This window comes from Vicia villosa, linkage group LG2, assembly GCF_029867415.1.
Source record: "Vicia villosa cultivar HV-30 ecotype Madison, WI linkage group LG2, Vvil1.0, whole genome shotgun sequence".
In the NCBI taxonomy this organism is placed as follows: Eukaryota; Viridiplantae; Streptophyta; class Magnoliopsida; order Fabales; family Fabaceae; genus Vicia; species Vicia villosa.
In genome coordinates, this window is record NC_081181.1 from 105,142,635 (window position 1) to 105,156,466 (window position 13,832).

Sequence of the window (13,832 nt, forward strand, 5' to 3'; positions counted from 1 at the left end):
GGCACTTGTTGCACACCCACAGGGCCGACCCTGTTATACATTCTAATATGTTGCTCGAACTTTTTGGGTTCAGTTTTTTCATTGTCAAATAACAGCTCCTACAAAACTTTATGTGGGATTTTTAAAAATGGTAGTTGCACCTTTCCCCCTCCACAACACATAGAAAACTTAGGATTGAGTGCATTTCGACATTTATTTTTCCTTTCTTGAGACCACATATTTGCCCCCACAATATTGACAACTACTTGATGGATCTCCTACGTCATAATATCCTTCTATTATTAGGGGGGAAAATTAGAACAAAAAGTAAATATCCTTTATAAAATTTGATTACATATTAAGACAAAATTATTCTCTTAACTTGGTAAGTACCTTCTCCAAATTCACATGAAGTTGTGTTGTTTTCTATTAAATCAAAATAATCATCTTCACCGAAGAATGCATTTTAAACTGAAATGTAACCTCTTAAAATAATAAACACATAATTAATTTATATACAATAATATGAAGTAAAAAAGTAAGAACTGATAGCACAAGTAAATTATACCGTCAGAGTCATTGTCCATAGTATCATCTTCATTATCTCCTGCAACTGGAGAGTTAGATTGAGGTACTTGTAATGGGATAGTTTTTGATGGTGTTACAAATCCAATAGGTAAAGTTTTCTCAAACTACTTAACTAAATTGACTCCCAATTTGTTAATCACATTAAATGACATATTTTACGATTTGGTAAACAACCTGTACTTGGTTGAGTGTTTGATGATGAATTAGATAGAGCATGCTGCATAGAACTTATTGACACACAACTCTAACATAATTGAGGATCTACAATTATACTCATACCCCTACATACACAAAATTTAGACCAAAATACCCTCGTATAAATAGTACATATTTTAAAAAATTTCACTTTTTCCTCACATTTCAGAAAACTTTTCGAAACACCCAAAAATTAAAAAAAAACACACCAGAACACTTAGAAAAAGAGTTCCGGTAGTTTTTCAAGTTGTACCAAGTGAGGTTTGAATGTGCATACCGAAACACTTATTTATAGTGTTCCGGTGGTTTTTTTTTAAAATTCTAGACTTTACAAAACGGTTAAAACTGTTGCCTAAAGTGAATGTGAAATAAAATAAAAATGTTGCCTAGAGTGCATTTTGTAAAATGCGTGCGTTGATGATTAAGCAATCACCTTAGACAACGACACCTCTCTTGGCCAATAGCTTTAGGCAACAGTTTAAACCGTTGCGTAAAGTCTAGATTATTAAAAAAAAACCACCAGAACAATTTAAATAAGTGTTCCGGTATGCACATTCTAACCCCACTTTAAACAACTTAAAAAGTACCAGAACTCTTTTTCTAAGTGTTTTAGTGTGTTTTTTTTACACCGGAAGAATTTGAAAAAGTGTTCTGGTTTATATATTTTTTGGTGTTTCAAAAGATTTTTTGAAATGTGAGAAAAAATTGAAAATTTATAAAATATGTACTATTTATAAGAGGGTATTTCGGTCCACTTTTTTTATGTAGGGGTATGAGTATAATTGTAGGGGTACAAAGTGAAATTCCCCATAATTAATAACTGTTGAGATGGCAAACTGTATCGATTTTGGAAGAAATATCTAATAGAGGTAATCTAAAACTCGAAACTTCTTTTACAACATTTCTATTGATTGATGAATTATTTTCTTTGTCCATAGTTTTCAATCTTTTTGCCCTCTTCTGCTGAAGTATATTTTTTCTACGTATCCCGGCCTTTTGAGCCCTATTTTTCTTCAACATAACTGAAAAATGAACATGTTCGTTGTCACCTGTATATTCCTTCTCAGTTGACACAGTTGATGTTGATCAATAAATTACAATTCACCTATGCTTAACATTAAGATATATCCTGAAAAAAAACAAAGCAATACAAATTAAAGATAAGAATTCCATATATAAATGAAATGATAAATATAAATCAAATATTTTGAATATTGATGTAAGAATTACATGACATAATGACAATATGAGTAAACGGAATGTTTAACATACAAAACAACTTGATATCAATCATTAAATCATGTTATTCGCATATAGATTATTTAAGTAAAATCGTATAGACTGTTTCTATCCTATATATATGTTGGCTCACTGTATTTTGAATGTCCTAATATAATCATTATTTCCTCCAAATTATTCTACAAAATTTGTATTCAGATAACGTACAAAAAACTCAACATTAATAGAAGCATATGTTTAAATTAATATCATAAATTAATATCTAATACTACCTATGGTAAAAAGTATAGATTACCTAAACATGTGTAATAAGTAGCACATGTCTTAATGGTAATGATTATTTTACGCATAAGTATTATAGACAAAAGTTATTATGACTTGGTTTCAAGACAACTCATATAATGACAATGATAAATGCATTTGAGCCGGATAATGAACTAGGAGTAATTAAACTTACCTATAATGGGACCTTTTGTTTTCTGGGATCTTACTAAGTCTATCTCTCACATGTCCAACTTTGCATAACTGCAGCTAAATAACAGTAAATCAAATGAACCATATAAATTCTTAATAAGCCATTTGAAAGGTAAGATATGAGCAATTTTTTGTGATAGTAACACATGATTCTTTCACATTATACTACGTTAACACATGAAAAATACTAAAAAATTCTCCTAAGAAAATATCATCGGCCTAACTTATTTGTTATAAATTATTTGATTAAGTGTATTATATTATTTAACATGCAAAAATCTTACTCCCTCCGTCACAAAATAAGTGTCATAGTTGACACTTTCACACATATTAAGAAAATATGATAAATGAGAGAGAGAGAGAGAGAGAGAGAGAGAGAGAGAGAGAGAGAGAGAGAGAGAGAGAGAGAGAGAGAGAAAATGTCAATTTTACTAAATTATCCTTATTGATTATTGGTGTATTTAAATTATCATTAATGCAATATGAGAGAAATTTAAATTATGAGTATTAATTAGAGGGTATAATGGAAAGATAAAAGTTAAAATTGCATTGGAAACTAAAAGCGACACTTATTGTGGGACAGATAATTTTTACAAATGTGACATTTATTTTGGGACAGAGGGACTATAACTTATAATATTGTAAAACACGTTGTAAGAACAATAATATATAGAGATAATGTGATTCATTTTAGCATGAATTAATGTTATACAATCTAAAAACATGATTGATGATATATCATATGTAATGAAATAACATCAATGTCAAACAATACCAAGTATAACAAAAGTATAAAGATGATGTGAATATCTTTATATTGAAATAAAATAACACAGTGTTACAACATAAAAATTTCATATCAAATTAGATGAAATATCATCTATACCAAAGTATATCAAGGTTAACAAAAGTATAGGTATATTGATGATTTATCATATGCAATGAAATAACATAAATACCAAACTATACTAAGGATAATATAAATATAAAGATGTTGTGACTATCTTTAGCATGAAATAGCATGCCACAATGTTTCAATCATGAAAGATTTCATATCACATTAGATGAAATATCATCAATATCAAAGTATACTAAGTTTAACAAAAGTATATATATACCTTAGCATAAGATATATATCGTGTGATTAATTTTATCATGCATAAACATCATACATTGTTACAACATGCCAAAATTTATATCATATGAAATTAAATTTGTTTAGATATCAAGGATAAACATACAAATCGTACTTCAAAACAACTCAATCATATGTGATGAGAAATGGAAATATTAATCATTAAGTGTATAGATCCTAAAAAAAATCATTGAACGGTTCAAAATACATTCCACACACATTCTAATATGCCAGAATAACAACCAAATCACATTTAACAGTATGTCATTTGTCTACTTCAAAATAGTAGAATAACCAAATTTATGAAAACTTCCTAAATAAAGCCATCTTCCAAATAGTGCCTACCCAAAATAAGTTTCAACCAATATGTCATACATATGTTATCATTTGTTTGACTCAATCTTCACTTTCTTTGTTGGTTTGGCACCCGATAACTTAATTGCTTTGTATGATTCAAAGTCGACATGTTCACCCTTTTCTCCATTCGAAACAACTTTGGTCGGAGTCATTGCAATGTTACATTTAGGATTATTTTTGTCACACGCAGACAAAGTTTGCTAAATAATAAATAAAAAATTAAATAATTGAGTATGCAAATAGATGTGAAAATAATTTCATATAAAGACATTCATTAAGATACATTTGATAAATCCATATTATCTTCACTTGTTACAACCTTTGTAGAATTCGGCCGAGTATAATTCTGAATGTATCAAGAAAATAAAAACTTTTTTATAAAACATATCAAGTTAATCAAACGTATTAAGCATAACAACACTCAATTAACAAAAAGTGAAATGGGTGGATAAGTGTAAATAAATTTATATAGAGACACTCACTAACTTACCGCTGATAAATCCAAATTATCTCCATTTATTTTACAAGTTTTTTTATATTCGTTTTTTTATTGAAACATTATTGAAGACTAAAATATAGTCAAAATCACAATTTTTTTAAAAGTGGTTTTTTGAAAATGATTTTTATGAAAATCTATTTGAAATAGCTTCAAAATTAAGTGATTTTTTGAAATTTTGATATTCAAAAAAAGTTTTAATAAAAAAATGAAATACCTAAAATAAAATTTTAAGAATAACTATTCAAAAAAAATTCATTTGGAACTTTTATGAAAAGTTTCTTTGTAATTTTTTTTTACACAAAATTATGTTACACTATAAAAATCATTTAAAATAAAAGCCAAAACAAATGGGCCCTAAATGTAAAAAAAAAAAAAAAACAACGATACCAAAATAGTAGTTAGACGTTGTACTTGAGTTGAGAACTTTCATACTCAATCCAAAACTTTTGTATTTCAGGGATATCTTCTTTAATCGGCAGCTTTGAACCACTCCAGCCATTATAAAGTACAAAATTCAATATAATTCATATCAACTTAACCGATAAATGTGCATAAAATAGTTTAAACAAACTTCTAATATAAATATTATAACCTAGGCAAACTTTTATCATTGCATGTGTGAGAATAAAGACAATAGCTCCAGAATTTGTGGCCTCATTGTAATATGTTAAAAATTGAGATCCATCATAGGCTGCAGTTAATAATGTTGCCCCTAATTTAAAAAAGTATGTCAATATTTATCAATAATTTTATATCAATATAAAGAGGGCATATAGTAACTAAATAGTAAAAAAATATAAATATTTTTTTTAAATCGTTGAGCTTGACCGAAACAACAACTTTTTTCCTTCATCCTTTGTTTGAACATTAGATACTTCAATCACAACTGCAATTATATTTGCAATATAAGAAGAGCTATATAAATATAAACAATGTTATTTATAATATGTTTTAAATAATCATATTTAGTAATGACATTCGAGTCTTTCTACTTTGCAATTTCCTTGAAGAATCTCATCAAATTAAAATCCTTGAATAAGTATTGCTTCTGAGGGATGCTATCAATATCACTTGATCTGACTATTGTACCACTAAAGAAAATAATTTTTTCGGATGATATGTTAGCTTTCACTAAAGATCATTTTCATATATCGTTCGATTGCTAATGATGTACGTCATGTTCTTTTTAATTTGTTCTTTCCATTTGGGTGTGTGATCGTGGTGAACCAGAACTTGAATTCTGTCATCCTAAAAAAAATCCAAATGTTAACAAAACAAAAAAAGAAATACTATCACCGTGACATTATTATATGTCTTGAAAATCCAATATATTCGAATCACCTAGTACCTTAGAATCCATTATAGCCATTTCTAGGTGTTCAATGCTCCCATTGTTCACAACACTCCAAAAATCAATAATTAGGACAACAAGTTTCCACGTTTCTTTTGAGTCACTAATATCCTTCACAAATTCATACTTTCGAGCCATTTCGCTGCAACAATAAACTGATTAATTTCATAATTTAAAATACCATTAGCATCTGATTGGTTTCGAGTTGTTTCGTTGTAACTAAAATCAAAATCCCGGAATAATAAAGTATAATCGATTTTTTATTGGCAAGAAACCCACAAGGGTAAGAAAGAGGGAAGCAAGAAGAACACAATGAAGTTTGGTTATAAACTACTATTCTTTACTTTCTCTTTGAAACAAGATTACAAGTGTTACAAAATAATAAATAACTTCTCTCACCCTAATTAGGATTTACAATATACAATGATGAGAGACTAGTATGCTATTTATAAGAAAACTAACACACTAAACTAATGGGTTTTTACACAGATTCATTACACAAGCTAACTTAAGGAACAAGCTAACTTAGACAATTAGGCTTAACAAACATACCCAATTCGACATGCTAACAATCCTAGCATTTCAACTACTGCATACTTGAGAATACTTCAACTACAATATTGTAGAACTTTGACTATAGCATGTGAACAGACTTCGATGGCATGCAAGATCCTGTCGAATTGTCAAACCAAGAATTTAACCTTCAACCATACTAGAGTTCAATCCAATATCTCATAAATCTCCACCTTGGAGCAATCTCTATAACATCAAGGGAACAAACTAGTTTTCTTCATGCAGCTTTATCAGCTACATACAGTGGAAGAACATGCAACTTGACAATGTCTTGGTGATCATATTATCAGCATTGTTATTTGTTGAAACCTTCAACACTTGGACTTCTCCACGCTCAATTACCCCTCTAACAAAATGGAGCCTCACATCGATGTGCTTGGATCACTCATGATAGGATGAATTCTTCAACAGGTGTATTGCATTTTGACTATCACATCTAACAAAGATAACTCGACCTTGAAGTTTCAGCTCCTTAGCAAAACCTTCAAGCCACAATGCTTCTTCCACAACTTTAGTAAGGGCGATATATTCTGCTTTAATGGTTGATAAGGCAACGACCTTTTGAAGTGTCGCTTTCCAAATGATTGTTGTTCCAAACATAGTGAACACATACCTGCATAATCAGAGTCGACATACCCTTCGATTACTTCTTTAATATCTTCACCACAAGCTCCACCATAAATTAGGACTATCTTTAGAGACTCGTTTATGTACCTTAAAATCATCTTCAATGCTTGCCAGTGAGTCTTTCCAGGATTCACCATGTACCTGCTTACAAGAATTACTACATATGTTATGTCGGGTCTAGTACAAACCATAGCATACATCAAACAACTTACTATGTTAGCATATGGGATGCTATTCATATAAGCTCTTCCGACCTAAGTATTGGGATACTAATTTATACTTAGCTTGAATTGAAGGTTTATCAGAGTCACAACAGACTTTGTATTCAACATACCAATTTTTTGGAGAATCTACCGTAGGTATGCCTCTTGAGATAAGCATAATTTCGACTACTTTTTATGTCTTCGGATGTCAATCCCAAGAATCCTGGATGCAGCTCCCAGATCCTTCATGTCGAACTGCTTATTGAGTTCAGCCTTTACCTTCATTACATACTTAACATTGTTGCTTGCGATGAGAATATCATCCACATAAAGCAACAAAATAACAAGTGAATTTCCAGGTCAAAATCAGAAGTAAACACAATGGTCGTACTGACTTCTAATGAAATCTATGTGTGCCATGAACTTGTCGAATCTCCTATTCCACTATCGAGTAGATTATTTCAGTCCATATAATGATCTATTCAACTTGCACACATAATCTTCCTTTCCTTTTTCTGCATATCCTCCAGGTTGTCTCATTAGAATTGTTTCATCTAGATCACGATATAAGAAAGCAGTCTTCACATCCATCTGTTCAAGTTCTGGCTCAAACTTTTCCACCATATCTAACAACATTCTGATGGATCTATGCTTCACAAAAGGTGAGAACACATCATTGAATTTGACACCTTCTTTTTTAGTGAACCTTTTGCGACCAATTTTGCCTTGAATATTTTCGACATCACTCCTTTTATTCCTTCCTTGACTTTGAAAATCCACTTATAGCTGACTAACTTGGCTCCACCAGGTTTCTTGATTAGTTCCCAAGTGTGGTTATGATGAAGATATTTCAGCTCATCATCCATGGCCTTCTGCCATTCAGTCTTATTTCAAATTTTCATAACTTCCTTCTCTAGGTTCTTCATCTAGAACCACACTTGCAGAGATTAAGGCATAAGCTATGAGATCTGTATATTAAAGTCTCTGAGGTGGCTTGATAACTCTTCTTGATCTGTCTCTTGCCAGCAGGTAGTCATCAATAGTTTCATATACTTCTTCACTATCTTCAACATCTTATGCTTCTTCTCCGACTTTATCTAGGATATGAAATTCAGCATCGACATGCTCCACCTCAACAAGAAAATTTTCCTGTTCTGGCTCTTCTTCAAATATTTCTGCACTTCGACCAACGTCATTAATTTTCTTGAAATTCATCCCAGCTTCATTGAAAACTACATCTCGACTAGTGATACACCTCTTGTGACTTGGCTTTAAACACTATAGCATATAAGCTTTAACTCCTTCAAGGTATCACATAAACATGCATCTCAAAGATCTAGGTTCGACCTTGTCTTGCCTAATATGGGCATAGGCTACGCGGCCAAATACTCTAAGTTTGTTGAGATTTGGTGGATGTCCAGACCAAACTTCTTTAATTAGGTGTCTTTATATTTAACACAGTCGAAGGACATCTGTTTATCAGATATAATGTTGTCGAACCATCCTTTGCCCATAACACCTTCTTTAACCCAGCACTAGCCAACATGCATCTAACTCTTTCCAAAATGGTTCTATTAAACCTTTCATCCAAACCATTTTGTTGGGGAGTACCTACAGTAGTTCTATGCCTTGCAATACTAGAGTCTGTATAAAAAATATCAAACACCTCATTGCAAAATTCAAGGCCATATCGGTTATCAAACTCTTGACCTTTCCGTCATTCTAATTTTCGAACAGAGTCTTCCAACTTTTGAATTTCTTAAAAGTTTCAACCTTAGTCTTCTGGATGAATACCCATAAATTTCTGGAATAATCATCAACTAAGGATAGAAAATACCTTGCTCCTGAATGTGATGTGCATCTTGCAGCCCCCTAAAGACCAGCATGGATGTAATCAAGGGATCTATGTGTTTTTTATTTGTCTTTATTGAACTTTACTCTCCAAGACTTTCCTAGTACACAAGGTTCACAAAAGTTCATCTTTTTGACTTTGTCTCCACCAAGAAGATTTTGTTTCCCTAATTCGACCAGACTTCTTTACTGACATGGCCCAATCTCATGTGCCAAATTTCAGTCTTTGACAAAGGTTTTGTGGATGAAACATCTACAAAACAACTAATAACTTCAGCCTTAATGATACACAAGCCTTGTTTCTTCACGCCTCTCAAGACTTGCTTCGTCTCTTTCATGACTCTTAGGATAATTTTCTCTCCTTGGAAAGCATATACTTTCATGTTGAAATCACCAAGAGAAATCAAATTTCTCTTCAAATCAGGTACATACCAGACTTCAGCCAACTTTCTTATTGACTCGTCATGGAGCTTGAATCTCACAGATCGAACACCTGCAATCTTGCATGCTTTGTTGTTTCCAGCAATACATATCCACTATCTTTATCACATATTTTCTCAAACAAGTCTTTGTTTGGAGTTATGTGCCAAGTGCAACCTGAATCTATATCCACTCTTTACTTGAGTCGCTGCTTGAAACCACAAGAACATCAAATGAGTCGAAACAATATTGAACAATGGTTGTGTTACCATTATCCTTTTATCCATGATCTTTCAAGCGTTCAGGGCACACTTTTCTTGTATGACCCTCCTTCTTACATTGATGACATCGAATACCAGATGCATCACCACTATAAGAATTCTGCTGACTTTTACTCCTCTTTTTGTCGAACTTGCCATCTTTTTTCAAGAATTTTCCCTTAATGGACAAACCTTCACCAACAGTCGATGGTTTATGCTCCTTTCGTTCGTTCAAATCCTTATAATACAAGGTTGATTGAACTTATTCAAAGGTTAGACACCCTCTTTCATACAAGAGAGTTTATTTACAGTAATCATGTGATTTGGGCAAAACACAAAACAACAACAACAACGTTCGATCCTCATCATTGATCTTGACATCGATATTTTCAAGATCAAGAATCAGCTTGTTTAACATATCCAATTGCTCAACCAAGACTCTGTCTTCACTCATGTTGAATGAATACAGAGTTTGCTTCAGGTAGAGGCGATTGGCCAACGATTTAGTCATGTACAAACTTTTGAATTTCACCCATAAACTTGACGTCGTCGTCTTCTTTGAAACCTGTCGGAGAACCTTATCACCAAGGCTCAATAAGATGGCCCTATGGGCTTTCTTTACCATAGTCGGATTTTCTTTGTCCATTAACGCAACGTCCATGGTTGCGGCTCCCTTTAACGCCTCTAATCAATCCTACTGAACCAGTAGGGCTTTCATCTTCAAGCGCCATAGACCGAAATCGTTCACTTCGGTGAACTTTTCAATCTCATACTTTGTTAACGACATCTTCTCCATGCTCACCATCACTAATTTGTTATGAAATCGATGTCGAAATAACAAATTATAACTGGTTTCTTTATCGGCAAGAAACCCACAAGGGTAAGAAAGAGAGAAGCAAAAAGAATACAATGAAATTTGCTATAAACTGCTATTTTTTACTTTCTTTTTGAAACAAGATTACAAGTATTACAAATAAAAAATAACCTCTCTCACGCTAATTAGAATTTGCACAGTGCAATGATGAAATACTAATATGTTATTTATAAGAAAACTAACACACTTATCTAATGGACTTTTACACACAGACTCATTACACAAGCTAACTTAGGGAATAAGCTAACTTAGACAATTGAGCTTAACAAACAAGCTCAATTCGACATGCTAACAATCCTAGCATTTCGACTACTACTTACTTGAGCATACTTTGACTACAACATTGTAGGACTTCGAATACAACATGTGAACAGACTTCGACGACATGCTAAGACCCTGTCGAATTTTCGACCATACTACAGTTTGATCCAATATCTCACACTACTTATATAAAATAATCAGGGTTTAGCTAAACTAACCCAAATTTTGTTGGAGGAGTTTTTCATTAGGGAGTATTGATACATAGTGTTGGACTAGACATCTTTATGAGAGACGCACCACTTGTCCACCTAAAACCTTAAGGTGATAGATGAGTTGGTTCTCGCAGTTATATATTCTCAAGTCACCACATTCCTATCCAATGTGGAACTATTTCCCCACACTTGCATTATTATTCTAACACTCCCCCTCAAGTATGAGTTCACTTGATACAAGTTAGCCGGTCCCTTTCTCGAACCAGTCTCTGATATCATTAGTTGGAGGAATCTTTTATTAGGAAGCATTGATACATAGTGTTGGACTAAACATCTTTGTGGGAGACACACCACTTGTCCACCTAAAACCTTAAGGTGATAGGTGAGTGGATTCTCTCACTTATATATTCTCAAGTCATCACATTCTTATCCAATGTGAGACTATTTCTCCATTTACTCACACTTGCATTATTATTCTAACAAATTTAAAAAGTAGAAGTATTTCAGATTTTCGATAACATAAACACGTCGAAATATAAAAATATTTAAGAATCTATAAAGGTGGATGCACTTAAATGAAGAATTGGATTTGAATTATAGTAGAAGAGATCTAACAAAGACAAACCATGGTGTTCAGAGAGATGGATGATCGCAACAATTTATGAAGTTTTTTTTTTTTGAAGAAATAAAGTTTTATTAATCCAAAATATATGAGGTACAAAGCGATCTACTGATCCAGCATCAAGTCTACAAAGAAACAAAGCTACCAATCAACCTAACATAAGTGTAGCAATATGTGGTTTAAGCAACTTATGGTACCAGCCTATATAAACAATTTTTTCAAAAACATCATCAATTATGTGGTTCAAATCACTTGCATTGCCAAAGGATATACGATTCCTATGATGCCACACACCATAAATTGTTTCAGTCAAAGCCAACTTGAGCAGCTTGGCTTTCCATCCCTTACCCTTACAACTGCTAAGAGCCCATGGTAGTTCATCATCCCATTTGTCTGGAGTATGCTGAATCTGAATCCAGTCAAGCACAACAACCCAAATTTTCCGCAGCTCAGCACAGTCAAAAAACAAATGGTTATAACTCTCTTCACTAGTGCAGAAGCTACATGTATTATCCTGTACAAAGCCAAATCGCATTAATCTGCTTCTAGTGGCTAGCCTCTTATGACACATTTTATGAAGTTTGATAAGCGAAATTTGAAACTTTATGGAAAGATAAGATGAAGGTATATGTAGAAGGGTATTATTCATTTTGAATGATTATTGAAGCCTTGTAAGTTGAAATTGATTTCTCAAAAAGACTAATTAATTTGGGAGAAAAAAACTAAAATAATACGGTGTATTTGGAATAATGAAAGGTAAAGTTAATGGTATTAATAAAATGGATAAAGTGTATTAGCGGGTAGTGTACATGTAACGTGTGAATCTCTAAAAAAAAAAATGTTACTCCCTCAGTCCTAAAATAAATGTTACATTTGTAAAAATTATTTGTCCCAAAATAAGTGTTACTTTTAGTTCCCAATACAATTTTAATTTTTATCTTCCAATTGTACCCTCTAATTAATACTCTTCATTTACTATTTCTCTCAAATTACATTAATGATGATAAGAATACACCAATAACAAATAAGGGTAATTTGGTAAAATTGTCATTCTCTCTCTTTCATTTATAACATTTTCTTAATTTATGTGAAAGTGTCAACTATGACACTTATTTTAGGACGGGTGAGGATTAAACATGTAGTCGGATAGTGGTAATTATTATTATTATTATTATTATTATTATTATTATTATTATTATTATTATTATTATTATTATTATAGTAGTAGATTATCCGGACATTCTCATATTCTATATTTCATTTTCACGCAGCTGTTTTAAAACATTACTAGCTTAGACAAATAAAGAATATTTTATAAGTGAATCTACTAGGAGTATTTTGAAAGAGAGAGTACTATAGCAGTCAAAAATCCGATAATTTATACACACGCACGACTGACTAAGGAGAGTGGTGTGTGACCACAGCACTGCCGCCACAGCCACCATCGCATGCAGAGATTCTTGCTTAATTAATTGCATTGCTATTCCTATACCTACATCATGGGAATCTCAATAGCTATACTTTGCGTAAACCAGAATGAATAAAAATAAAGAAGCTACAATTAATGAACAAGTTGGTTATTTCTTGATTAATTAGCGTAAAATGACTACTTTTTTCCATGATTTTTTCAACTAGCCATATTAATTTCACCAATTTGTGGTGGATGGATTTTACATAAGCTAGGGTATAGCATATCCACTACAAACGTCAAGTGTCTCAAATTTTTAGATAATTATATCTAATTAGTTAAAATATTGTTCAAAATAGATACAATATTTTACTCTTAAAACATTAACATACGATTTTTAAGATAAAATTTTAATATTAAATTTTGTAACATTAGGATATACTATAAATTTTTTCGAATAAAAGAAGTTGAATATCAAGCATGAATAAAACAAATGTTGAAATACTTACTATAGCTTCAGGATATAATGTTCGGGTTTAGATTAGGTATAAATTAGATGCTAGCTAGCTATGACAATATTTAATGTTGTAGTCTAACTTGTCAAATTTCTCATTTAAAAGATGTTTTTACACAGTATTCAAAGTAAATTTGTTGCTTGCATAGAATTAATTAATTTAAAAGATTTAACTAAAGATTGTCCTCAT

At 31.8% G+C, this 13,832-nt stretch overlaps 1 protein-coding gene across 1 annotated transcript; it reads right to left on the reverse strand.

Moving 5' to 3' along the window:
• Positions 1–11,868: 11,868 nt before the first annotated feature.
• Positions 11,869–12,291, reverse strand: LOC131649726 (uncharacterized). The gene has a single exon (XM_058919484.1). It carries the CDS (start codon positions 12,289–12,291, stop codon positions 11,869–11,871), a length of 423 nt encoding a protein of 140 aa, XP_058775467.1.
• Positions 12,292–13,832: the final 1,541 nt, after the last annotated feature.

What these genes read in the sequence shown, in the direction of transcription:
- LOC131649726 (XM_058919484.1), bottom strand. Translation starts at nt 12,291, where the DNA reads ATGTGTCATAAGAGGCTAGCCACTAGAAGCAGATTAATGCGATTTGGC.